Source organism: Carlito syrichta, unplaced genomic scaffold (assembly GCF_000164805.1).
Source record: "Carlito syrichta isolate Samal-C Ts95f unplaced genomic scaffold, Tarsius_syrichta-2.0.1 Scaffold256582, whole genome shotgun sequence".
In the NCBI taxonomy this organism is placed as follows: domain Eukaryota; kingdom Metazoa; phylum Chordata; class Mammalia; order Primates; family Tarsiidae; genus Carlito; species Carlito syrichta.
In genome coordinates, this window is record NW_007200678.1 from 158930 (window position 1) to 186883 (window position 27954).

At 51.2% G+C, this 27954-nt stretch overlaps 1 protein-coding gene across 1 annotated transcript in view; it reads left to right on the forward strand.

Annotated features, from left to right (window-relative positions):
* Positions 1-27071, forward strand: part of DIS3L2 (DIS3 like 3'-5' exoribonuclease 2) — a 151238-nt gene extending 124167 nt beyond the window's left edge. The window contains exons 7-13 of the mRNA XM_008052111.1: positions 20016-20199; positions 20862-20948; positions 23758-23905; positions 24291-24421; positions 24550-24654; positions 25779-25880; positions 26495-27071. Of these exons, the coding sequence (XP_008050302.1) occupies positions 20016-20199; positions 20862-20948; positions 23758-23905; positions 24291-24421; positions 24550-24654; positions 25779-25880; positions 26495-26704 (967 nt within the window). The 3' untranslated portion in view covers positions 26705-27071. The remainder of the gene's footprint in view (positions 1-20015; positions 20200-20861; positions 20949-23757; positions 23906-24290; positions 24422-24549; positions 24655-25778; positions 25881-26494) is intronic.
* The last annotated feature ends 883 nt before the right edge of the window (positions 27072-27954 follow it).

Consider the following 27954-nt stretch of genomic DNA (forward strand, 5'->3'; position numbering starts at 1 on the left):
CAACATTTCTTCATGTGTTTGTTGGCTGCTCGAATGTCTTCCTTTGTGAAGTGTCTGTTCATATCTTTTGCCCATTTTATAATGGGGTTGTTTGTTTTTTTCTTTTCAGCACATTTGAGTTCCTTGTAGATCCAGGATGTTAAGCCTTTGTCGGACCTGGAGTTGGCAAATACTTTTTCCCAGTCTTTAGGCTGTCTCCCTGCTCTCTTGATGGTTTCTTTGGCTTTGCAGAAGCTTGTCAGTTTAATAAGGTCCCACTTGTCTATTTTCTCTCTTATAAGCTGTGGGTTTTGGGTTTTGTTCAGGAACTGGATGCCAGTTCCGATTTCCATGAGGGTTTTTCCTTCATTTTCTAAGGTTCTTATGGTTTGAGGTTTTACATTTAGGTCTCTGATCCATTTGGAATTAACTTTTGTGCATGGGGATAGATAGGGGTCCTGTTTCAATCTTCTGCATGTGGTCAGCCAGTTTTCCCAGCACCATTTACTGAGTAGGTTCTCCTCTCCCCAGTGGTAGGTGGTGGAGGCTTTGTCAAAGATGAGTTGGTTGAGAAATTGAGGTTTTGCTTCTGGGATCTCAATTCTATTCCATTGATCTATATGCCTGTTCCTATACCAATACCAAGCTGTTTTGATGATTGTAGCTTTATAGTAAAGTTTGAAGTCTGGTAGTGTGATACCACCTGCTTTGTTTTTTTTGCTGAGTTTTTTAAACTTCTAATATTATAGATTAGTTTTGCCTGGCTTTGAACTTGAAATAAGCAGGCTCATTCAGTATATTATTTTCCGTGTACAACTTTTATTATTTCAGCAATATTTTTTGTGAGAATCCATCTTTGCTCTTGCATCTAGTTCATTCGTCAGTTTATCCAATCTGCATCAATTCAGTCAACATTTGGGTTGTTTCCAGTTTGGAGTTATTACTAATAATTATGTTTGCACATGCCTTTTGGTGTACATATGTATGTATTTCTTTTGAGTATATACCTAGGAGTGAAATTGATGAATCATATGTAATTCCACCAGCAATGTATGAGAATTTATCTGTTTATTTGGCCATTCAGTAGAGTGCCTTTTCAAATTTCTTTCCTGTTTTTCTTCTGGGTTTTCTGTTTTTCTTCTTAATTTATAGCCCTTGTTGTTCTGGATATGAGTTCTTTGTTGCTTATATACAGTTGTGGATATTTTCTTCCACTCGGTAGTTTGCTCTTTTACTCTCTCTGGTGTTGTTTTCATGAAGAGAAGTCCTTAGTTTTGGGAGGGGGGATTTGTTTGTTTGTTTGTTTGTTTGAGTAGAGTCTCACTCTGTCACCCAGGCTGGAGCATCATCATGGCTCACCTCAGCCTCGACCCCTTGGGCTTAGGTGATCCTTCTGCCTCAGCTTCCTGAGAAGCTGGGACTACAGGTGCATGACACCACGCCCAGCTAATTTTTTTTTAATTTTGTGTAGAGTTAGGGTCTCACTATGTTGCCTAGTCTGGTCTTGAAATCCTAGACTCAAGCAATCCTCCTGCCTCTGCCTCCCAAAGACTTGGGATTATAGGAATGAAACACCATGCCCGGCCTGGAAGTGCTTAGTTTTAATGGAGTTCAGTGTGTCAATGTTTTTCTCCATGGTTAGATGCTTTTTGTGTCCCATTTAAGAAATCTTTGCCTATATGAAAATCATGAAGACATTTTCCTATATTATTTTTTGGAAGAATCTACTTATAATTGGTTTTTAAATATGGTGCAGCAAGTTTATTTTTTCCAAATAGATATCTACTGACCCAGCTGAATCATTGATTGAAAAGGCTTCCCTACAGCTTTTCACATTGCTACCTTTTTCAAAAACAAAGTGCCTATACATGGGCAGATCTGTCACTGTACTCTATTCTGTTTTGCTGATCTGTATATCTATTCTTGTGCCTATACCACACTATCTTAATTGTTGTACCTTTGTAAAAATCAGTATTTCCAGTAGAGCTAGATGTTTCACCTTGCTCTTCTTCTGTTAAAAGACCTAGAGTATTCTTGGCCCTTTCCATTTCCATATAGATTTTAGAATCAGATTATTAGTTGCCACATATATGCATACAAATATGCTAGGATTTATATTGAGATTGCTTTGAATCTATAAATCAATTTGGAAAAATTTGACACTTTTAGATATTGAGTCTTCTATTTAGACCTTTAATTTTTCTCAATAGTGTTTTATAATTTTGTGTGTAGAAGTCTTGCTCATCTTTCATTAAATTTACTTGATTTGTGATACTATTTAAATGGTATTTATAAATTTAATTATCTCTGAGTTGCTGATATAAGGAAATATAATTTATTTTTATTGACCTTGTCTTTAATAACCTTGCTAAATTTGTTAGATTCAAATAATGTGTAGGTTTTTTTTTTATGCCTAGTCATGTCATGTGCAAAGAATGAGTTTTACTTTTTCCTTTCTAATCTGATACCATATACTTCTTTGTCTTGCCTTATTGCACTATACACTATTCCTGATCTCAGAAGAGTTTGTACTATATACTCACTTTTAGATTATGACAGTTTTTACTGATATTACCTTTAATGTACACTTTATTTCATTGTTCCCAAAGGTGAGTTTTCAATTTAGAAACACTTTTACTTTTTAAGTGGTGGTTTGTGGACTTGGAGCTAGGCAAATGGAATCTGATTTTTTGTTCAAAAGAAAAGAAACTAATCATAAGACTGCTGCTCCTTATTTTAACCTTATGTGGGAGATTTTGCTTTGTCCATTTTACAAAAGGATCTCATGGCTTTACAGTTGAACAAGGAGTCAGAGAGATCTGTTGGACTCCAAAACCCAGACTGTCTTACTCTTCCCTGACCCCCTGGTAGAATATTGAATGTGTAACCCTCAAGGTATTCACAAAAATACCACTTTTGTCATAGAAGCCCAAGAGAAGAGTTGTTAAAGTTCCTCTCAGGTCTATATTTAACATCTTTTCCTTTCTGCAGTAACCCTCTCCCTCAAATCTCCTTAAATCCCTGTCATCTGCTCCCTCCCACCTTTCTCTGATTTCCATTGCTGTGGAAGTAGACTCAGGCAGCCAAGAGTCTACCCCTGAAAAGAGCCCTCCAGGCCTACCTACAACCCTAAAGGGCTGCACCTGTATCTGTCCTTAGCACTGGCTGATCCACCCACCAGGCCATTCTGTCTACTGTGGTCTGGTGCTGGGAGGTGAGAGGTAGGGATTGAGGGCTTTCCTCCTGGTCAGGTTGTTCAGGTCATAAGGTAGAACCTGTATTTTTAAGCCCTGATAGTCTCAGCTGTCCTAGTTTGAGGGTTATGAGTCCTGTGCATATATACAGAATCTTTCTCTGGTGAGATTTGGAGAGAGGAAGGTAGAGTGGAGAGTCAACCCAACAGTGAGGGTGGAGACCCAACCAAACAGACCCTGGAGGCTCTGGGGCTGAAAAGAGCTCCCTGAGCCTGAGAATGTCCCCTGTTATTCTCACACTCCTCCTTTTTCAGCTCAAGTAACTACCCAAGGATGACCCAAGAGATTTCTTCACAAGACAGAATATTCTAGGACACCAGGAGTTCTCAAAACTAAATATGTCAAAACTCTCAAAGACCTTATAAAAGGGAGTAAATGTTTTCTTAGTTGGTTTAGCACAGAATTACATTAAGCAGATAACTTTTTCCTTCCTGAGTTAGATTTCCTTTGTGTCACTTTGCCATTTCCTTTACTCATCTTTTTGTGATGGACTACAGTTCCTTCCACTCTGGGGAGCCTCCTTCGGCTGCAGCAGTTTACTGTGGCTTGGAGCCCTTCGGGGTTTTTTTTCCAGATGTTTTATAACACATGGTGACATGCTCTTACCAGTGACAGAGGGTGGTGAGAACTAGCATTTTTGTTTTCTCTATATCTGTACTTGCCATATCCATACCTTTTTCAGAATTTCCTGACATAACTCATGTCTCTTTCTCTGCCTATCTGGGTATTTGTCCAACCACAGATTTGCATCCCTATGGGGAAGACTGCACTCTGGTCCCTTAAGGCTAGCCTTGATAAGCTGATGGTTCAGCTGGGCAGTCTCTAAACCCAAGGAGACTTGCCACTTTCTGAGACATCAAGGAGTTCTAGAAGAACAGGCCAGGTCCCTGTTTGATGAACAGGGCCATTTGATTTCTGACAAATATGGTGAGTACCTTCAGCCCTCTCTCTACTAGCATGCTGCCTCAGACTCTACTTAAAGATACTTAAATTAGCAAATGCCCCTGCTAAAAACACCCTCTCTTGGGTACCTGGAAGCCCAGAGCCCAGGCTCAGGCGACACAGATCTGAGATACTCTTACACAGAGGTTAGCCCCTAAAAGAAACAGGCCACAGGATTGCGTGTTGAGTCTGAGCCTAAAGAAAGGTGCCCATGGCTGTCATCTGCAGCTTCCTGGCAGGTGACCAGAACGTGCTTGGCTCTCTCAACTTTTGGCTGTACTCTCTGTGAGGAAGTGTTTCTGATCTATCTTTGCTGCCACTCCCAGCTCTCTGGAGCATTGTGGCTTTTTCTTGTTGATTAGTCAGGAAGCCTCCAGAGCCTGAAAGAATTGCTGTGCTTAATGACAGACAGGCTATCAATGGATATCAATCACTTAGCAGCTGCTTCATTTCTTGAAGAATAATTGAATACGTTTACTGTCTATTCTGGTGATGCTTCTCCAATGGCGGGCACCCAGCTAGGAAAAGTGACTCAGAGCAAGAGCCTGGCTGAAGAACACATATGATTCCACTGACTTTGAGCTACCCCCAGGCTGACCTCATATGACCCCACGCCTGCTCCAAGGATGAGTGAGACCCAGGGTCTGCCCTTCAAGCCTAGGATGCTAGTGAGGAGTGGGTACCAAACATGAGAGCAGACTAGGATGAATGGGCAGATGGCAGAGGACATGGCTTATCTCCTGGTGTCGTGGATCCCGCTGTCATCGCACTGGAACTGAAGACTGCCTAGAATATTCAGATTCTGAAGTCAGGCTCCTGGGCAGAGGTATCATGCTCACCCTTCAGCATCTCTCTTCTCTGAGAGCCCTGGCTTTGCATCTGTGTGCCCAAGAGCCCTGACTGCACTGCTGCTTCCTCATGTGGGCCCTCCTGGGTATCTTTTCATTGGTGCTAGCACAGTGTAGGCCTGCTGTGGTCAGTATATAAACATATTAATGTTTGCACTATCTACAATAATAAGGAAGGAATTATTCTACAGAACTGTGTTTTCACTTGGAGGAGGACTTATTCTTTTAAGCACCAAAACTTTTTTCTTAAATGTATACACCATACTTTAATGATATCAACTGAACATAGTGTAGTCCTTTTTTAATAATTTTGGATTACCCTAAATGTTTATATTGTGATATAAAAGTGTTCTCTTCGGAGTCTGCTGCACTCTGCAGTGCCATTTGCCTCCATGTTAGATGTCCCTTCAGTGCCATGTATTTTCACTGACTTTACTGAGGCCCTGTCCCGACTGTCTTTGTCTCCACCCTTACAGTAGGGGCCACTTTTTGTTCAGAGGAATGTGGAACCTGTTAGGAAACTCAGGCAAGCTGTTAGGATTATGTTGGATGGGAGGAAAGGCTCTGAGTGAGGTGCAGAGGAAGGACTTCCCTGGGAGGCACACTTTCGTGCCCAGCCCAGCATCTGTGTTGGCTGCTCCAGGTCTTATTTGTGCCTGTTTCCTGGTTCTGCTCCATGTTTGAAAGATATAAGATTGCATATGGGCATATGGTTGAGTTTCAGATATGTGAGATGTTATGCTCATTAAATTGACTGAATTGTATAGTGCATTTTTTACATTAGGAAGTTCTTCCTTAGTTCTAATAGCCCTCCAATTGAATCTAATCTATTTCCTCTCATTGAGTCTTCAGTGTGGATAAAAGAACAGTTAGCTGGTCACCATCTCTTGTGTAATAAATCTTATAGGAAACCATCATTGTAATTTTTCATTTTTCTGTTCTTAAGGCAGAAGGAACTTTTTATTTCTTTAGGGTTTTTGCCTAGCGTATTTCCCAGATATTATTATGATCAAACTTAACTCTCATGTCGTTAAGGTAGCATTAGGCTCCTCAGAATCACCTTGCCAAGTGCCCTGGGAGGCAGGTTATTACCTTTGTCTTCATGACCAGTGGACAGTCCGTGAACTCCTTGCAATGGAACATAAACATGTTTGTAGGTAGAGGTGGAGATGGGTGTAAAAGGCATTCCTTGGATCCTCTGAGGGATCTGTTGCCCCAAAGTGCTAAGCACAAACTGAGGTGCTCAGGCAGTAGGTGCTGAGAAAAGAGTCAGTTTATGGTATGAATAAAATTCTGACAGGATGTGGGGGCTGGGGAAGTGAGTATGTGTCAACCTGATTCCCTGTGCCCAAGAGCAAGAATACTACCTCTCCTTAAAACACCAGGAGCATTCCAGATATAGCATGGGGTTGGGGGTGGGGGAAGGATCTTCCCTCCATGCTCCTTGAGTGCAGTGGCTATGGTTGTTCCTTTCTCAGAACTCTTAGTGCCAGAGTTTTAGCACTGCTCGCCTCCGTTCCCAGCAAGGAAAGTGTCACCTGCTCCCACACAGCTGGCTGGGTCATTCCTAGGTAGCAGACATAGAGTAAGGAGCACCTAGTCACTGTATGAGGTTGGCACGTAGTGGACATGCTGTGTGAGCTGCATGCTACTTGTAAGCATGTACTGTTGAAACCAGCGGCCAACCCTTTCTGTTGTTGCAAATGACCATTTGAAAGTATTCATTTGAGGAACTGTGGGATATGAGGAACTGGGCTCACATTTCACAAAGATTTGCTATTAATTCTACAGGCATAAGCACCATTAGTCAAAGAGCACAGTTACTCTCCCTCTCAGTGGCTGCACAGCCCAGGGGACCAAATGGGGCTCTGCCAGGGTGATGGGTATGGCTTCATCCCAGGTTGGGGCAGCAAGACTGAGGCCAGAGAGCCCTGGGTGCTGCAGCTTCTGCCAACAAGAGCACTTCTCACTTGAGAAAGGCCTGGTCCTCCCAGTCATGTGTGACTGCCTGGGCTTTCCTGACCTACCTGTGAAGAAGATCCCAGAGGCCATTTTTGTTTAGCATTCTTGGGTCCAAGAGATTTCTTAAAGTATCTGTAAATTCTGGATAAATAGGGCTCCCCTCTGCTTGGAAGATAGGCTTGGAATGCAGAGTGACAACTCAGGGAAGAGGAGCTCTCAGGTCCTGTCAGGCTACAGCATCTTCCAGCCTCACCATTCGACTTACCACTGACCCAGCGTGCCTAGAGGGACTTAGGGCCTAACCCAGATTGTTCTGGTCTTGATTCTAAGGTAGAGTGAGGGTAGTACCTGGGAAAGGCCTGAATTTTCACAGTCTGCATGTGAAAACTTTCAATAGCCAGAGACTGTGGGTAGAGATGAGGATGCAACCCAGCAATCTCCTGCCTTACCCATCGCACCCTGCCCTTTCCTGTGGGTGAAGCAGAGAGAGCAGATCAGGGGCCTTGGTGCTGCCCAGAACAGATACATGAGGCTGTTTGGGAAGCCCAGAATATACTGGGCAGGAACATTATCCATTTAAACTACTCTGAACCTAGTTCATAAAACTGTGTGTCAGTATTTTTAAAGTCACAGAACTAATGAAGAGCTCTGTCAGAACTTGCTGTGTCCCAGGGGTGATAAGGCAAGTATTAGTTCAGTGGAAACAAGGCAGAAGGACAGAGGTTTTTCTTTTAATGTGCTGGGGTTTATGTTTATTGGGAGGCAGACTGCCCTAGGACTAGAGTATTCAATCATCAAATAACCAACAAATGAGTTCCCAGTCACACCATCACCCTGTGTTGGATTTAAGTGATACCCATACCCAGTAAAAATGTAATCAGGGCAAATGCAGTGTGTCCCATTAGGCCAGCAGATGCTATCTTAGGTTCTGTTTGCCAAGTTCATGCACATACAGTCCAACAGGGAGAAGCTGGAGAGAAGTTGCAGGAACCATAACTACCACTTCTAGTCCCTTATTACTAGGGGGGCTTTACTTCTACCACCCCCTAAAATAAGTCCTGTTTTTCATTCAACACTTTCTCCGGAGCAACAAGCAAATCATGTCTCTGAAATGCCTTGTTTGTTCCCTCAAACGTTTCACCAGCTCCTACATGTGCTCCAAGGCTCTGGAATACAAAAATGGGCATGCCAGGTGTTCACCTTCCCCACAAAAAGGCCTGTGGTCTACAGAGGAAAACTGGCCTTGAGAGAAAGACAGTCGAGATTCACTGATGAGTTCTGGGCTAGAATCAGTCCAAAGGACAATCCAGGGAGGGAAAGGCCTGAACTGATCCTTGACAAACCCCACTGTGAGCAGAGTGCTTCTGCTTCTGATGGGGTTGGTAGTGGGGAACAAAGGGAGCAGCATGGAAACCCACCCAGGAAGGGTCTAAGAACTTGAGTGCCTGTCACCCATGAAGGGACCCCAGAGAGTCCTGGGGAATAGAGGCACTCATTCCCTTGTGGCTGGTGGGAAAGCAGGCTGAGGTCAGGAGCGGGCTGGCCAGAGCTTGTAAGACCAGAGAGCTGTAGCCTCCAGTGTGACAGCCAGGGCCCACAGAGCACCAGGCCACCAAGGACCCCAGGCCACATTCAGACCTGGGCAAGGGACTGACTTACTGGATTCCTTAGGGTTCCTCTGGCAGTAAGGAACTCACCAGGGGAAGACATGGGGAGTGCCTGGATTCATTGCCTAGAGTTCAGAGTTCAGTGAGAAAATTCCCTCTTGGAACAGACCAGAAAGAGGCTTGCATGAGGCCACACCAAGGGGGCCAGGCTATCATCATTCCAAGGTGTCTGAGGGGTGAGGGGCTTTTTACATCCTGCTACCATGGCCCCTGGCTCACTCTCTCCACCTGACCCAGGGCCCAGCATGTCTCCATGGGGTGGTGGGAGGAGCTTTAGCAAAAGAGACAGCACCTAGTATACTCAGATGGTGACAGGGAGACCCAGAGTACAAAAAGCAAACGTGCTCAGCATTTGTGTTCTACACAGGAGGACTCTGAGGCAGGAAAGGGGCCAGAGCTCAATGCAGCTGGGAGGAAGCAGCCTTACCAGGGAGGTGGTGGTGGAAGTCTAAGTCCTGATTCTGTTCTCTTTGTCCAACCAAAAGCAGGAGAAGCAGAAACAAAGCAGGGGCCTGAAAACAAGGCTTCCAAGGAAGCAACAATGTCCCAGCCCAACCAGGCAGTGGAGCAAAGGTTTCCCTGCATATTTTCCAGCATCTGTGGCTAGCGTCAGGCCTGGGGCATGGAGTAGCCCTGGGGAAGGTCTCTGTCCCTCAGAGATTGCTGAGTAGGTAGAGAGCCAGGTTGAGATTGTGATTCTGAACTCTGCAGCTGCTGCAGCACTGGCAGAAGTGGGGAGATATCGTTGGCAGTCAGAAAGAAGATGGATGGTAGTGACATGACAGGCCACCAGGGGTGCCCAAACCCCAGGCACCAGCGTGGCCTCTGGGGCAAGGCTTGTATTGAGTTCTCACTGTCAGCAGACCCCTTAGGTGGGTGCTGGTAAGAAACCCAGCTGCCTCGTCTTCATCCCCAGAGGGCTTACAGTGAGTAAGCGGCTGGTATCTGAGATCTAGGAGCTTAGGTGAGTCATGCAACCTCTATTAACCTCCCTGTGCTCCTAGGAATAATGAGAATTCTGGATGGGCTGAGATTAGCAGAGCACTTGGCAGTCTCCAGAGCAGGGCCCAACCACACTGTGGTATGGGAGCTCTGTGGTTACCTTCTGGGGCCTCTCAGAGACACAGTCTACCTCTGTGCACATTAGGACCAACACTTCCCTCTCCATGTGATGGATTGTGAGGAATGGATGAGAAAGTTCACAGAGCTCAACCCAAAAGAGCAGCTATTCTCTTGTTCCTTGAAGCCTTTAGTGACTTCATGGCTGACGTGGTGGTGCTGCTAAAGGAGACCTGCCTCCAGCAGCCATGAGGTGAGCAAAGCATCAAGGCATGTTCTAACTTGCTGAGTAAATTCCACTTGAGCTCCTGGAAACCTGTGTCTCATGTCTCTTGTATCTAGTTGTCTTTGGTAGTATCTGTGAGGATGTGTGTACCTATAGGAGGGGAGAGATGGGGGAAAGACCTGTGCATTTCATAACACCTTTATCCCTTGAATACTTTGTCCCAAATCCTAATATTTACTTATTTATTGAGTTATTGAGTTATCACCCAGTCTGGAGTACTGTGGCACACTCACAGCTACCATATCCTCAACTTGCTGGGCTCAGAAGATTCTTCTGCTCCCGTCTTCCAAGTAGCTGGAACTACAGGCATGCACCACCATGCCCGGCTAACTTTTATTGATTTATTGTAGAGAGGAATCCTCACCAAGTTGCCCAGGCTGGTCTAGAACCCCTGATCTCAGGCAGTCCTCAGGCTTCAGCCTCCTAAAGTGCTGGGATTACAGGCATGAGCCACTGTGCCCAGCCCCAAAGTTTGATTTTAAAATCAAAATCCATCCCTCCTGAAGTCCATCATGACCCAGCTGGTCACACTTAACTTGTCCAAGCTCTGTTCTTGGTCCAGGGTTGCAGAGCCAGCCCCCACTCCTGAGTCATGAAAGAGACCCTAGACTGGGAGCCAATGGGATAAGGGCGGCAAACCTGTTGAGGGCACTGCAGGGACTTCCTGAGGTGCGTGGGCTTTTGTGTGCCATCACCACAACTCCTGGGGTTCAGGTTCCAGTTCTACTTGGGCAAGCAGCTAGCACTGGGCAAAGGCTTATGTGTCAACACCATAAAGCAGCCAGCAAGTCCCAGTGACCATGATCTAGAAGGCCACACAGCACAGGCTGCCACCTGGTTCTGCTTAGGGGCTGGGTGGCTCCTCACATGCAAACCTGCCCCTTGCCTCCACCAGCAGAGCCCATACCTGGTGGGGAGCGAGGCTTCTGGACTGGCTTTATGCTGACAAAGGGCTTTCTTCACTGACAACCTAGCTCAGGATCCCAGCAAACCCCCTCCCACTCCCTACCGCAGCCTCTGGGCCTCTTTTTGGCAGGGTCCAAGGGCCTGAACTTGGATGCCTAGCCTCTGGAGACATCCTTTTGAGCTAGAAAAATAGTAGCTGAACGTGCCTTACTGCAGCAGGGCCCGCCTGCAAACCTATAGAAAGGCCCTGCAGTGGATTGAGCTTCCCAGAGTAGGAAACCTGGCTCCAGCCTCACCCACAGGGCCTGTTATGTCTGGCTCCAGAGGCCTTCTCCTCTGGGCTTTTCCATGCCTGTGAACTAGGCCCCATTCATTTCCCTGTGGTTTCATGGGAACGTCCAAAACGTTCAGCAGGTTGCAGCGAGCCCAGGAGGAGAGGGGTCAGTGAGAGGCCCGAGCTATGACGTGTGGGGGCCCCGAGGCCACTTTTCCCTCCTCCCAGAGGCTTGCAGCAGAGTGCATGGTTGACTGTGGGTGGGCGCCCATCAGTCAGAAGGCCGTGTTTCCTCCCAGCTGCCCCACACCCAGCCAATGGTTCTGCCTACAGCTCCCGCTCCCCAGGCCTCCCTTTTCCAGCTCCCAGGCCACCAGCTCCACTGGCCTGGCCTGGGAGAGAGCTGCAACCAAGATCCTCTCAACTTTCCCTCCCCAGCGGCCCATAATTTGGGACTCAGAGACCACTGACTCCCCTGACCCTGCAGTTTCCAGCACACTTCCCTCAATTTGGGGCCACTGGGAGAGCAGCAGGTCCCCTGCCAGAGGTGGCCCCTGCCTGTGCCCCACAGAATTCTTAGCCATGGAAGAAGGGCCATGCTTGGGTGCACAGCTCCCTCCACAGACCCAGCAGCTACCTTCACGGCCATTACTGAGCCCAAGGGCTCTGGAGCCCACAGTGAGAACCTGCCCAAGTGCGGAAAATGTGATCTTCAGGAGAAATGAACACAAAACTGGCTGGGAGCAATTCTGATCAAAGTTCCACATTAGCAATTTTCCCTCAGAGCTAATTGAGCAATCTCTGTGAGTGGCCTAATTCCATTAGCAGGAGCCTCCCACAGAGTGTGACAAGGACTCTGGTGGCTGCAGGCAGAAGAGGCTGCTCTCCTCTTGCAACTGACTTTGATCTTTGAAAATGAATGCATTTTCAGGTTTTGGCAACTCCGTACCCCTCTGCCCTGGCCCCGATCAGCTCTCAACCACTTCCAAAGCCACTCTCTGAGTGTCCTGGGTGAGGAAGGTTGGGGTGAGTTTTTTATCACTTTAGCAAGTACAATGGGTCCGGAAAGGGGACCTCCTCAGAGGTCCAGCTTTGCCAGGCCAGGTTGGGAGCCTAAGTGCAGAGGAGCAGAGAGTCTGAGGGTGAGGCCCAAGCAGGCTGAGGAGGAGGATGGGCTCTGCCTCAGCACCATGCCTGGGCCTGAGAAGAGACCTACTGCCTGCCCCAGCCTCCCTAACTCTTCTGGATCCACCAAGTCTTAGAGCCGGGGACAGTAACCAGCAGGGCTGTGACCTGATCTGCCCCTCACCTGCCCACACCCCTGGCCTGGCCAGGGAGGCTGTCCCAGTCCTTGGGTCTTTGTGAGGTGGCTGCTCTCTCTGTTGACTCGACAGACACAGGTTTTTCTCCCTTCTTCTATGCCCAGTGGTAGTTCCAGGGAAGTCATTGTGCCAGTTCTTTGGGATTACTTTTCTCCCCCCCTGCTTGACTCCTCTGTTTTGTGGCTACTGAGGGCCAAGTGTCTGCCCTGAGCAAGGAATGTGGAGTCTGCCCTCTCCAGCCCTGACTGGCTGATCTGGGCAAGGTCCTTTCTCTCTCTGCCATGGTACCGAGGGCATCACTCCTAAGCCCTGGGGCCTCCAGGATACTATAGGAAGCAGCATTTTCTGAGTGGCCAGCCCTTCCTGCAGGGCCTGTGGTCAGGACAGACGATGTGTGGGTGCTGAGCAGCGGACAAGCCTCCTCCTCACCATGGCAGGCCTCTGTGTCAGCACACGTCTCCCATCCCCCCAGAATGAGACCTTAGACTTCACCCCTAGAGAGCCCCTTCCTGTTCCTTTCGACCCTGCAGGCCTTCTCCACATGCCAGCCAGCCACAAGCAGGGGCTTTCTCACCGCCAGCTCCTCCTTATCTGTGGATGTTCCAACTTTTAGGATCCTTCAAACAGTGACCAGGAGCCATGACAGAGGCCCTTCCTACCCTCCCTTCAGGCTGACTCTGACCTCCTTCACCAGCAGCAGTGTGCAGAGTTGTCTACACTTGACGGCCTCCCTTGTTCTGTCTCTTGGTTTCCTGAATTGGCTTCCCCAACCCCACCATCATGGGGGCTTGCTGCTACTGGCCAAATCTGCGAGTCTTTGGAAGCTGCTCCTCCAATTCCTGGCAGCATTTGCACTGGGAATAACTTATAGGCAGTAAGACTTCTAGGGCTCACAGACCGCTGCTTGGGGAGTTGTGGGACTACAGGCTACTTTCCTTTTCTCATGTTAGACTTTGCCCCAAACAGAAAGAGATAGAAACACCATGGGCTACAGGCACCTGGAAAGGGTTGGGTTTGTGGGTGCTGCCTGTGTTCCTCCTCCTCTCGCCCCTCCCCTCACTCCTCATCCCCTCACTACTCCAAGAGCAGAGTTCAGTTCCAGCAGCAGTTCAGAATAGGCTTGAGGATGGATAAGAGACGGAACTAGGAAAGAAACCAATACCAGGCTCTGGAGGAGGAGGCATGCCAGCTTTAGGGTGTTACCACCATCCTGTCTGAGGTGGAGGATGGTTCTCAAGTGATCCATGGGGAGTGCTAAGGACAGAGCAGGACAAGGCCATGGCACCTCTAATCATAGCTGGGAATGGACTCATGCAGACAGAGCTCAAAGTTATCAACAGGGTTGGAAGCAGATGACTGAGACCAATGTGCCCAGCAGAAAAGGGCCCAGCCTTCCCACTCCTGAATTGGAGCCTAGTGTGCCCCATCCTGGAGTTCTTTCTGCACAGATTCTTTGGGCATCTGTATTAGTCCATTTTGTGTTACTATAAAGAAATGCCTGAGATTGCGCAATTTACAAAGGAAACAGGTTTATTGTGGATACACCCTGGCAGGGGTATCTACTGGGCTTCTGGTGAGGCCTCAGGAAGCTTATAGTCATGGCCGAAGGTGAAAAGGAAGCAGGCATGTAACATGACAAGAACAGAAGCATGAGAGAGAAGGAGGTGCCAGGCTCTTTTAAACATCCAACTCTGGCATGAACTAATAGAGGGAGGATTCATTATCGTGAGCACAGCACCCAGCCATTCATGAAGGATCCTCTCCCATGACCCAGACACCTCCCATTAGGCCCCACCTCCAACAATGAGGATCGCATTTCAGCATTAGGTTTGGAAGGGACAACCGTCCAAACTATATCATTTACTGTGGGACCAGCAGTGGGGGTTGAGAGGAGATGTCACCCATGTTCATGGTGGATGAGTGCCAGAATGGAGTCTGAATGGGATCCCAAGAAGCACTTCAGGGGGTCCCTTACACAGCCCTCCCAGAGAAAATGACATTTAAGAAACAAATGGGAGAAGAGTGGCACAGGATACCAGGCATTGGGTATAGCAGCAAGAAGGGCCACAAAACAGTGTGGCTAGAGTGTGGGGGACAGGGCAAGGGGAAAAAGGAGAGTGGAAAAGGGAGAGGTAACTCAGGACCCAGAACCTCATTTCCCAGGAGGGATACTGTCCTGAAGACAGTGGGAACTGCTGAAGGTCTTTACAGGAGAGGGTCATGACCAGCTTGGGCTCAAACGGCACAGAGCAGAGCATGACTAGGAGTAGGGAGGCCTCTTAGTAAAAGAGATGGAGACCTGGACAAGGGCGGTGGCCTTGTGAAGGGAGAACAGGAGAAGTTTCTAGAAATGTTGCTGTGTGTTTAACCTGCGTCCTAGAGCTGAGCACCCAGTCCATTCATATCATAGGATGTGTAATAGTAATGTAATATTTATTTCAGGCCAGGCACTTGTACATTTCTTCCTTATTTTACTGGGGAACAAAGTGAGATTCAGGGAGATTAAGAACGTTTTCTGAAATTGCACAGCTAGTGAGTGGCAGAGCTGGGATTCTAGGCAAGCTGCTGAGCAGAAACCTCTAGCCTCGTTTGCCTCTCCAGATGGCATGATCTGTGCACATGGGAAAGCGGCAGGGTCAGGAAAGGTGAAAGCCTTCTTACCTTAGGAGAGTCCCACCACCACCACTAAACAGAGGCCTTTCCTGGCCACAGACACACCAGATCTCTAACAAAACAGAGCCAGCATCTTCAAGTTAAGCAGACAGATATTCAGACCCAGTTCCTGGGTGGTCAAGGAAGTCAGCTTTCTTCTGAGAGGGCAGGTGTTTTAGTCCATTTCTCATTTAGCCAATCTCTGACCCCTACCAGGGCAAGAGTAGTCTTTCCCAGACACCATCCTGTAAGATGTAGCAGAAGCCAGTCCAATCCTCATATAACAGGAATGCTGCACCCAGCAGCTCCCTCTTGTAAAGTTATGATGCATGTCAGAAGCTTAAAGGTGAAAGGATATCCTCTTATAAAAAATAAAATAACCCTAGCATACATATATATTTATCTTGATACCTTATGTAACAATACCCTTAGAAAGCCATTGTTCTAGACCAGTGTCACCCTTGCAGTATAGAGGAGCATGTGTATTCTGTGTAGGTCGATTGTGGGCTTTCCCTGCTGTTTGATGAGGAGCTCCCTGAGCTCCTCCATGGAATGGGGAACATCACATCAGCCCTTCCCCTTTCCCTCCTGCACCCTGGAGGCCCAGGTGCAGGTAGGAGGCATACTAGGAATGAGTACTTGAGCAACTTGGGTCTGGCCCGGCAGCCATCCATCACAGCTCGGCCCCACCCCAGACCTCCAGAGTCGCGGGGCCCTGATGGTACAAGGCTCCAGATGCTCAGCAGATGCCAGGCCTGGGACTGAGGCCCTCTCTCCAAGGCCTTGGCTTGCTGTTCTGGAAGGTGATCCTGGCTGGCAGTCCTTCCCGAAGCCCCTAGTAGAGCAGTTGTCAGGCAGTTGCTGAGTTCCAGCTCCCCTCCCCAGCAGAGCCCAGTGATCTCATGCCTGTGCGATGCTCTCGCTTGGGGAGGAGATGGGTTACCTACCACTAAGGGCAGATGCCCAGGGCAGGGCAGCAAGGTCTGAGGCCAGGGTAGCAGGCAGGGTTCCTTCCCCTCAAACAGTCCTGGTACCCACTCTGCCTCCTTTGGGCTTCCTACACCTCAGGGTGTGGAGTTTACTCTCAGTGGTGGGACCTGATCCCCAGAACAACTTGGTACATACATCCTCTGAGCTTTGGCTGTCAGGCCCATGCATGTGGCACTGTCCTCCAGAAGAGGGGGGACATCAAGGAGAGAGGGTCTTATTGGCCGGGTCAACTGCCGGAGCCCCTATCAATGGCCTAGAGACCTCTGAACCTTGGGCTGCGGGGCAGGAAGTTTCAACTGTAGGGCCCTTTCCTTCCCAGAAGTTCTTGGGTTCTAAGTTGGGCTGCCATGTCCCAAGTACTGCAGGAAGAAGATGCTGGGAGCCCCCTGCCGGCCTGCCCAGGAAATTGACGGGGTAGAGGGGTACTTTCTGGAGCCTGGTGAGGTGTCCCTACGCTGTCCTCAAATGAGAGCAATGACACCACCCATCCCTCCCCACTTCTGTACTTCCCAGCCAAGTTACTTATCTTGTGTACCTGGCTTCATTTTTGATGGGGAATCCTGAACTGGCTGCTTGCAGCATGTCTTGGCCTTGGCCCTCCGATTCCCATACTCCACTGGGGACCCGCCTCTGCTTTCTCCTGCTCAGAGCCTGCCTGTTCCCTCTGTCCCTCTCTCTGCCACCTACAGTAGAAGGATTTGAGAGCAGGGTTGAGGAAATGGTCCCTGTAGCTCTGCTAGAACACTTGTCTAGTGGGCCTTGTGTGATGACCACTTGTATACCTAATCCTGAATTGTACCCCACATCTTTAAAATTAAAAAAAAAAGAACACTATACTGGGCCTTGTTTGCACCCAGGGAATCCAGACTCCCTGTCATCTCCCTATTTAGTCACCTTGACTTCTAACTGGATTAAGGCTTGATGTCACCCAGCTGGCTTGATGAGAGCCCCACAGGCGCTCTCCTGACTCCCAGCCCACAGAGAGAGGGAGGGGCCGAGGGAGGAAGGGAAACAGATCCAGCCACACCAAGGGACCTGGCCAAGGTTGGTTTCTGATCCAAAGCTTCACCAAGACCTCATGTTCAAGGTTGTTCAAGTGTCATTGTTCTTCTGTAACAAGGCAGGGGTGACTTGTGGTATTGTGCTGGGGTCCAGGACAAGTAGAGGAGTCACTGGAGAAGTAGCCTGGGATCAGATGTCAGGGCCTGGGGCTCCCAGCGGCAGCATCACCCCTCTCCCTTTCCCTTCCCTCCTGTTCTTCTTGTCCTTGTCCTTACTAAAGACCATGAGCAGGGAAGTGGGAAGCCTTTGTAGAAATTGGAAGCAGGAGCATGGCTCAGCCTGTGAGCTCCCAGCTATTCAGTTCTTGAAATCTGTGGGGTGGACGTGGGCATGAGGGGACAGCTCAGAGTCCCCAGTGCAGTGTGCTCCTTCACCCTGCCTTCCTGGTACCACCTCTTAGCCTGCCTCTTCAATAGCAATTCCACTGTGGGGCCATGCTGCCCCCTTCCGGCACACTGCAAAATGCAGCCCATGGTCAGTCCTGAGGCCACAGGTGTTCCCTCTTCACCCAAGTCTGCAGCTGGACTGGTGGGGGAGATGGCGCCACGGAACATCCTGGGTGCTTCTGCCCACAAGGATTCTCGGGCTACATGGGGAGGGGAGTCCACAACTGTATCTGACACAAAGTAGTCTTCATCTAGTGAGCTGACCATCGAGTGAATGAAAGTATGCATCTGAAGCATTTTGGTGATGATGGCCTGACTAAGGAGACACCATAGATTATCTCTAAGATTTATTGAGCAAGAACTGATATTCCACTTGGGTGGACAAGATCTAACTGTGAAATCCAAATAAGAATCCAGTGGCACTAGATAGGGACACAGGTGTCCTGACCCTAGAGGTAAGTGCCTGTGGAAGCCTTCAGCCAGGCCTTCAGGGAAAGGATTGGAAGTGAGCGAGGAACAGGGGTAGATGACAGATAGGAACTTTAAGACATGTGGGGGAGACTCCTGGGTGGTCATTTGGGGGGCAGATGGAGCAACAGGAAAGCAGTGCCTGGATCTTGAGGACATATGATGTGCTTGGAACAGGGTCTGCCGTTGCAACACATTATCTCTGTCAGCCTTCACGAGTGTCCTGTGATCAGATGCCATTGTGATCCCTGTCTTACATCTGAGAAGGAGAATTGGGAGAAGTGTTGACTTGTCCAGGGTCCAACAGCAGGAACATAGTGGAGCCAGAATTCAAATCAGGGCTCAGGAGACTTGTGGTGGTTTCAGGAACTTGAATGCAAGGGTTTCCAGCAGGAAATGATGGGCCTGGGGGTGGGTGGCTACTTAAAAGGCTCTTCTGCAATCCTGGGGTAGAACAGGGAAGCTCCTCATTGTACATGCTGGGTGTCCTGTGGGGTAAAAGGGCCAACTAAGGCCTGATCCTTGTGGTCACATATTTGAGCTATCACCCTTCCCTGCTGTGTGCCATGGGCTGCCCAAAGCAGTTCCCACACAGGAGGGGGTCAGGGCTGGGTCTCTTCCTCCATATTTCTGCCCTGGCAGGTCAGTCTGGGTGGAAGAGGGGTTCTGCTCACTTGGGCTTTCTGTCCCTGCCTGTGGCTGCATGAGCTTGGCCAGATGGCAAGGCTAACCCCACAACACTCCCCACACCTCCAGGAAGAGAACGCTCATCCCAGGCCACCAGGTGCTGCCAGGCCTGTGGGAGATTCCTCCCTGACCTCTTCCTGCTCCAGGGGAGATGTTTGGGGCTTGGCATGGAGCCTGGGTAAAGACAGGGAGGGCAGAGTCTCCCCAATTTGTGCAAAGTCTAGTATGACCTTGTCTCTTCAAGGGAGAAACTTTCCCCAAGCAGGGGTCCTGGTCACCACAGCACCAGGACATGCCTAAGCACCCATCTCGGAGGCTTCAGCTCTTGTGCACATGTGTGATCCACTTGTCATACCAGGGGTGGGGAAAGGGAAAGCAGTGTATGACCTCCTGCCCCAGATTTGGTATGTGTGGTAGGGGGTTGGTGCTGGCCTCAGGGCTGAATGATGCCTCCCCCTCTCACCCCGTGGCCTGGCTCCTGAGTCTCCTGGCACACTTCTTCCACCTCTCATGGGTCACTGCTTCTCCAGCCTGGAACCTTGGCCTACTTTGTCCCTTCATTTGGAGCCGTTTCCATCCCTCCCAACTGTTGAATCTAATTATTCCCAAGTGAAGCAATAACTACTGAAAGAGTGACTCTCCAGGGTTTGTTCACCCCAACCACAGGCTTGCATTGTCCCCAAAGTGAGGGTTTTCCCTCTCACTGTCTCTGGCTCTCCTGTTCATCCTAAGAGTTCCTGAGCAGGAAGCTCGTCTCTGCAAGTCCCCAGAGAAGTGACCCCAGCATTCTTGGACCCTGGGAGTCCTGGTTCTACTCACCACTGCCACACACCTCAGCGAGCCCTCTGAGCAGGGGGTGACCTGGCGCATGGGTGGACAGTGCTCTCTTACAGCCCAGAGTTCTAGGAGTCTAGTCACTCAGCAGAGACCTTTACTGAGCACTTTCTCTGGGTTGAGCAGGCTGCTGAATTCCAGGGTTCAGTGGAGAGTTAAAGACACTGTCCCTGCTCTCGGGCCCTGGCTAGTAGGGGAGATAGCACAGGAGCCAACCAGTCAGAAGAGAATGGCAATGTAAACCACTGGTGCAGGGGAGGGTATAGGGGCAATACAAAAGAACAGAACTTGGAGGACACATTAGATTGGGTGATTGGGACGTTGACTTTAAGCTGAGACATGAAGGGGACAAGAGAGCCAGGCAGACAGCATGGGGAAGCCTGCACAGCAAGTCCCCTAACCCCTGCGATCCCTCCTGTCTCTTCTACCCTCTGCAGACTCGTGGAGGAGTTCATGCTCTTGGCCAACATGGCGGTGGCCCACAAGATCTATCGCGCCTTCCCTGAGCATGCCCTGCTGCGCCGGCACCCCCCACCCCAGACAAAGATGCTCAATGACCTGATGGAATTCTGCAACCAGATGGGGCTCTCCATGGACTTCAGCTCTGCAGGAGCCCTCAATGTGAGTGTCATGCAGGGTGAGGGAGCCCTGCTTGGGGGAAAGGGAAGAAAGTCCTGGAGGGTGGAGTCCTGTGGCCTCTGCTTCCCCCAGGGCCCTTCCCCCTCCAGCCAGGTCTCCCCTGCAGGGGAGGAGGGAATATCAGAGGACCTGGCAGTGGGCTGTGCTCCTTCACCGGGACTGGGTCAAGAAGAGGGCCCTGGAGGCACTGCTGTGGGCAGAGGTCCTGTTGCTAGGAAAGAGCTATTCTTGGGCCCAGAGGCTTTCAGTGTAGAGGCTAGAATTATAGGAATCCAGGAAACATGTTCATCTACGTGGTTTCAGGTGCTTCTTGCCTGAAGCTAAGCCTATGGGGCTAAGGACCCCATGGCCTTGGCTGTGATCCCACAGGAGGGAGGCTTCTCATCTAGGCTCCTACCCTGGGAGAGGCAGAGAGGTACCTTACCTTAGACCAGAGAGCAGGAACTTAATCTGTCCAGACCAGCCAGCTAGACATGGAAGGGACTGACCTCAAGCCCAGTATGGCCACCCAAGCGAGGCTGGGTCCCATAGCCCACCCTACAGATCTCTAAAGTTGGGTATGACATGATCAGTGGGTTCCATCGGCCCAGATCCTCTCCCCAAGCTGACCCCATATCACACAGGTTTCTGGGATTTGCTTCTAGAAAAGTCTGACCAAAACATTTGGAAATGACAAGTACTCACTGGCCCGGAAGGAGGTGCTCACCAACATGTGCTCCCGGCCCATGCAGGTAAGGAAGGCCTAGCCTGTGTCCTTGCTGCTCCCAGGATCACCCACTGCCCTGGACCTGTGACCTCCACATGCATGCACATAGCCTACCATCATCCCTGCTCTACTCAGGTCCTGGCTGGGTAGAGAGTAGCTGCCCCCTCACATCTAGCAGGGTGGAAGAATGCTCCTGGGGGGTGGGAGAAGAGGCTGCTCCAGGCAGCACCTAGGACAGGTGGGCCCTGAGCTCCTTGAAGAGTTTGACCTGTTGCCTCCTGCTCAGACTTGCTCTAGCTCAGCATGCTCTGGAGCTAAAGGCTTCCCAGACCATGTGTCTGGCTGAGATCCAGAGGGGAGAGAGTGTGTCACGTGGCTGCCTGCCCCAGGGAGCATTTGTCGGACTCCACTCCAGCCTGTGGAGTCCAGGCTTAGTAGTTGGTCTCTGGCCATCGTGGGAGGGAAGAAGACCCAGCCGTGGGTCTGGGCCCATGCCTGCAAACAGGTAACAGCCTGTGGGCTAGACGGAAGGGCTTGCTCCTGGCTATCCCAGCCCTCTAGGCTGAACTTAGCCCCTGCAGAGCCTGAGCGTCCTGGGGACAGGACATACCCTTAGTGGACACTCAGGTCAGCAGAAGCTACAGATACTGATGGGTCAGCTCTGGGCCCTGCCCACCCCAGGGCAGTGACAGCTCATTATTCAAGCCTTGATCACTTGGTTAATTCAACTGTTGTCTAAAACCAGATGGTCTTCACCAGCCTCAGCTGATTTGTGTTCTGACACCTCAAGCTCTGCTAGGAATGGAGCCATCAGGGCCTGCTTGGACCCAGCTGCCCTTACCTGTCCCCAGTCACAAGTGTCAGCCCGGCCAAGTACCTGCGGCACCCACAGCAGGGAGGGGCTGTGCCATACCCACTGGACCCCGCCTCCCCTGCACTCCACTGGCTCCAGGCCAGCCTGGCAGAGAAGACACAGCAGCCTCTGAGTCCCAGAACTGCCACTGGCTGTGCCCAGCACGGTCTCCAGCCACTGCCCCAGTCTCTAAAGTCATCTACCTCCAAGGTCAGAATAGCCCTGGAGCTCCAGGGATAGGAGTCCTTTCCTGAGTCAGCCAGCCTGAAGAAACTGAGTTCTCCTGGCCTTACTGACCAGTGACCTTAGAGGCACCCTTGCCTGTGGATCTGATGGCAGGCCGTCTCTGGACCATGTAGAGTGTCCCTGTCCTCTTAGCCCCATGAACTGAGGTGGGGACAAGAGAAAGGGCAAGGGAAGCAGCAGCAACAAGCACAAAAATATGTGAGAGGTCCATTCACAAGTGAACTGCTGAGACAGACACCAGAGCTGTCCCAGTGATGGCTGGTCCCTTTGAGAAAGCCATGGTTCCCACCCATCCCACCTTATCCAGAGACACCTCCGCCAGTCAGAAGGGAAGCTAGTGCCTTTTGTCCTCCTTGCTGCAGGTCATCTGGGCAGCTGGGCCACTGCTGAAAAAAAAGCCCAGACATGGCTCTGAGTAGAGGTTTCACCTAACTCCTCCAGAGCCTTTCTGGGGACAAAACCCAGGGCCCAGCAGAGGCTGGAAGGAAAGTGGAGTTAAGGAGCCTAGTAGGTCACTTTGGATTTCAGAGCTGATGCCCAGGGTCACTGGAGCCAGCTGCCCAGGGCCAAGAGCACAGAAGGGTTTCAGGAGGCGAAGTGAGCTTTGAGCAGTCATGAGTGTGACCTTGGCCCTCTGCAAGGGACTTGTTCACTTGCTCCTAGGTAGCAGCAACAGCCTTGGTACCCAGCCCTGAAAGCTCAGGGACCTCAAGGTGAGCAGCTTCAGGGACTGTGGCCCTAGCAGGGCTGGGCTGTGCTCCTGTCCCTAGAGAGGACAATGTCTCTTCCTGGCCTGGACTGTATGGACTCAAACCTCTGTGTCTCGGCCCCTGGGTAGGTCAGGTGGTCAGGCAAGAGAAGGATGGAGGCTGTCAGGCGGGAAACTGCCTCCTTTGGCTACTTTGGGGTCAGGTGTTGGGATATAAAAGTGGCTTCAGCTCAGCAGGATCAGGGCCAAAGGGAATGACATCTGCTCTGATCAAAGGTAGACCTGGGTCTGAGAGGAAAGGCCAGGAGCCTACAGCACAAGTTGCTCTAGGCAAGTGACTGTGTCCTGGGCCTTCTTGCCTCCTCCCATTCTGGCTAGTTGGGATGCTGGACTTGGCCTCCAGCCTGTATAGCATCCTCAGCTTCTGCTTGTGCCCCAGCAGACAGCTTCTGCAGCTCCTGGTCCTGCATGGCCACAGGCTTCCCCTTCTTTCTTCCTGAGCCAGAATAGCAGCCCCAGCCTTGTCCTGGGGAGGCAGGCAAGAAACTATTCCCTCTGCATCATGCTTGGCAGGGTTCATGGGGGGATCAGTTCCTGTCCAGCTGCCCTGACACATCAATACAAGGCCTGCCCCTCCCCAGGGGCTTGGCAGCCTTTCCCACAGAACTCTGAGGGAAGGAGACCTCCCAGCGTCCTGAGGGTTCCTAGAACAAACTCCTGTCCTCAGCAGGGTAGAGCTGACCAGGGTGTTCTTAGTACTGTTGCCATTGGTGGTCTGGGAGACTTGGGCAAGGCCAGCATATGTCTCCAGGAGATGGACATTCATACCCCTTGGCTCTGCCCGCCCTCCTTGTGCAGAAAGGCCTCTAACCCCGGTCCTGCCTAGCTTTGCACAATGGCCTGTGGCCTTTCAGGTCTGTCATGCCAAGACTGCCCAAGGCAAGGCTCTGGGTTGTACAGGCCCTCTAAGCCTGACTGGGCAGCTCTGTGCCTGCCAGGCTCTGTGAACCACCCCCACCCCTGCAGATGGCGCTGTACTTCTGCTCGGGGTTGCTGCAGGACCCAGCACAGTTCCGGCACTACGCGCTCAACGTGCCCTTGTACACGCACTTCACCTCTCCCATCCGCCGCTTCGCCGATGTCCTGGTGCACCGCCTCTTGGCAGCCGCGCTAGGTGAGGGGTGCAGTGGGGGACAGGGTGGGCCTGGGCCATCTCAGAGGTGTCTACCCCAGAGTGGGTGCCTGGTGACTTGAAGCCACTCTGCTGGGCTTGTGGCTTTCCAAGAGTTACGCAGCCTGAGCCCAGGGAAGCCTGGCCTAGAAACTCTCCCTGAGTGTGAGGTGCTGCAAAAGCTACAGTGGGCTTGCTGCCAGCACTAAACATAGCCAGACCAAGGATGCTGACTGTGGCAGGCCACCTTCTGCAGCTCTGGGCACTGGGTATGGAAGTCCTAATCTGATGCCTAGGCTGCTGCACCACATGGCCCATACCCAGTCATGCTCCTGCCTCCTCGAACACAGACCCCACCAGCAACCCCACCCCTGTCCCCACTCCCCAGGCTACAGGGAGATGCCAGATGTGGAGCCTGATACCCTGCAGAAGCAAGCTGACCACTGCAACGACCGCCGCATGGCATCCAAGCGCGTGCAGGAGCTCAGCACAGGCCTTTTCTTTGCTGTCCTAGTCAAAGTAAGTCCTTCAGCCTGGTGCCCCTGGCATCCCTCTGCCCCACCCCCTCCTAAGCACTTGCTCACCAGGAGCCCTAAGGAGCTCCAGGCAGCCCTGGAAGATGACATGGCTGGGCACTGTCTCTGCAGGAGAGTGGCCCCCTGGAGTCAGAAGCCATGGTGATGGGTGTCCTAAACCAAGCCTTTGACGTGCTGGTGCTGCGCTATGGGGTGCAGAAGCGCATCTACTGTAACGTGAGTGTGCAAGGCAGGCGTGGCAGGCCAAGCTGTCCATGTCCACACTGGAGGGAAACAAGCTATAGTGGATCACAGTCTGCCCCTAACTCACTGTGGGTTACATAAGCCTGCAGCCACAAAGGGTACAGAGCCCCTGACCCTGATTTCCCATCTCTGCCAACAAGCCCACCTGATAGGCCCTGTTCACACACACAGTTTTCCCACTAGGGATGTGCATGTCAGGTCCAGGGTAGGGAGGACCCCTTCCCCAAGGACCCAGGCATGCAGAGAACAGGCCTCTCCATGAACAGTATAATATAGCAGGGTATGTAGACTTTAGGGACTGTGTTTATAGGAATGTGAAGGAAGGAAAGGCCAGGGAATGGTTCATGGCTGCTCTGGAGGCTATATACCCTGAAGAGAACAAAGAGAACTGTTCTTGCCTCGGCTCCTACCCTGGGTGGCTTTTTATTCATGGTTGTCTCCAAGGGGACAATGGACCTGTCCTAACACTGGCTGAGGGGACAGGCTCCAGCCAGCCCTATGATCTGCAGGTCACCTTTGCTCCTGGCTTTGAACTTCCTGACATTCAAAGAACTTGGGGACAAGAGAGTCATGTGGAATCAACATGGTATCCATAAAATGGAGCAGAACAGAAGAGGAAGTATCTAATCCAACTGAGAATCCTCTGGACTCTATCCTGAAGTTCACTGAGCCGAAGGGAAGTTCATATCTAGGCCAGCCCTGCAGTGGGCCCAGGCCCTGCCTGCATTGACAGGCTGACACCAGCAGGGGGCGGGACCATCACCTCCAGGATGTTCAATCCATCCAGCACCATGTCAGTGCAGACAGCCCTGTGCAGACCCACAACGAGCCAGAAGAGCAGAGAGCCCTGGCCCCTTCCAGCCCCTGCCCTTTGGTCTTTCTTATATGCTGCCTCAGCTGAAATTGAAGCTGGTCAGAGGCAAGGAACCAGCATAAGGGTGGTCAAGCAGCTAGAGCAGGTGGCAGGGCAGGAAGTTCCCTCTAGTCAGGCAAAGGTGGGGTGAGGCAGAGCGCTCTCTCCAAGTAGCGAGCTGTCCAGAGGGGTGATTAGGAGGCAGCAACTAGAGCCCAGGCCTGAGGACTTGTGTACACCCCAGGCACTGGCCCTGCGGTCCCATCACTTCCAGAAGGTGGGCAAGAAGCCGGAGCTCACGCTGGTGTGGGAACCTGAGGACACCGAGCAGGAGCCGGCCCGTCAGGTCAGACCCCCACTCTGTTCCGTCACCCCCCAAGTCTTGGTGAGCCCTCCTTGTGCCTCCTGAGATGTGCCCCCCATTCCCTCATCTGTGCCCCTGGGTTGCCTCAGCACTACTGGCTTCCAGGTAAGATTTCTAGACCCCAAGCCAAAGCTCTTCCAGGGCACCCAGACCCCTCCTTGTGGCCCTGTTTTCTGACACTGCCTTCTGTCCTTTAGGGATACCCACTGTGAGGAGCGGCAGACCTCCTGCCTGTCCCTCCAAAGCAGGCATTCTTAACTTTGGGTGTCCTTTTGAGAACTGACGAGAACTGTGACATTATACCCAAGAAACTGCAATGATCAGTTTTCACTAATAACATGCCCCAAAGGCCAACCTGGGACCCCGGTTGTGTTTCCCAACCCTTGTAAGCATTCAGATATGTCAGGTACAAGTGTCATCTGGGTTTTTTAGTCTTCCTCAGACCCAGGCACTAATCCAGGAGCAGACTCAGTTACAGGTGGGCCTGCAGAAGCTTCCAGAGGCTGCGGGAAGGGGTGCGGGGCCCTGCACAAACAGAAGCAGAGTCAGGCATTGACCACTGGCCTATTGTCTCCTTATGGCCGAACTCTGCACAGGTCATCACCATCTTCAGCCTGGTGGAGGTGATCCTGCGGGCCGAGGCGTCGGCCCTTAAGTACAGCGCTGTCCTGAAGCGGCCTGGCACCGAAGGACTCCTGGGCCAGGAGGAAGAGGAGAAGGAGGAGGTGGAGGAAGAGGAGAAAGAGGATGCAGAGGAGGAGGAGGAGGAGGAGGAGGAAGAGGCCCACGATGAGCCTAAGGACTGAGGCACTGGCCTCACCACCTGAGCCCAGCCCATCCCACCTGCCCCACCCCCACTGGCTTTTAGGAATAGGACCTGTTGACACCAAAGGGGCTTTTTAATTTGGTTTTTAACAACTCAGGGGTTTGCTTTTCTTTTTATTTTTACATTTTATTTTATTTTATCAGCTCAATTTTTAATGAACTCCAGGGCAGAGGGTGGGGCTGGACAGAAGACTGAGGCCTGGGCAGCACTGACTCTTCAGTCACAGCAGGCTTCGGTCGCCCTGGGTGACTGACCCCTTTCTGCCCAGTCCCCACTGCCTTCCCCTACCCAGAAAAGTGGGGGTTTCAGCAAATCACTGTCATGGAATAAAATCAAGTGTGAAGTGCTTTCTGCTGTGGGGGCCTCTGGGAATCCTGGGCAGCAGAATGTCCCCTGCATCTAGGGCAAGGGACGTGGCTTAGGCTCCACCCTTCACAGCTGAGCTGGGGTCACCACCCAGAACTTCCTGTCAGTTCCAGCATGATTCAGAGCTGGCTGCAGGGCAGAATGATGCCGGAGTCATATTCAGCCTGATTAAAAATGTAATCAGTGAATCAGCCGGGCGTGGTAGCGCATGCCTGTAATTCTGGCTACTTGGAAGGCTGAGGCGGAAGGATCTCTGGAGCCCAGCAGGTTGAGGCTGCGGTGGCCGGGAGTGGCCACTGCACTCCAGTCTGGGCGACAGAGTGAGACTCCAACTCAAAAAAAAAAAAAAAATGCAATCAGTGTGCAGGACTGGGAGCTCACCTGTCACCCTGACACATGTGGCTGTGTTCATCCCTCCCCCAAGTCTTCTCTGCTGCAGGCCCCTCATGCCAGGGGGTGGGGGGGGAATGATTCCTGTAATACTCCCTGCTCCCAGTCCCTAGGCCAATGCCTCAAGTGGCCCTATCCACACCCTTGATATGAGTTGTTGCCTCAGCCCCTCCAGTCCCAGTCCTATGCTCTGACAGCAGCAAGAGAACCTGGGGACAGAATCAGGCCTGTGCCTGGGGTAGGGGAGGGGGCCCACTCAGGGAGGGCAAAATGGGCTTTCCCACCCAGGAAGGGCAAAATGGGCTCCTGGTGTTTCAGCCAGGCCAAGTCACCTGCCCAGCATCCTGAGCACCCACGGATTCCCTGAGCCTTGGGAACCTGGGGCGGAGCTGACAGGCCACTGGGCAGCACAATTCCCAGCCAGCCTGATTTCAGCCTGCTCTCCTTTTCCCCAGAGAACCTTAGTTTGACTTA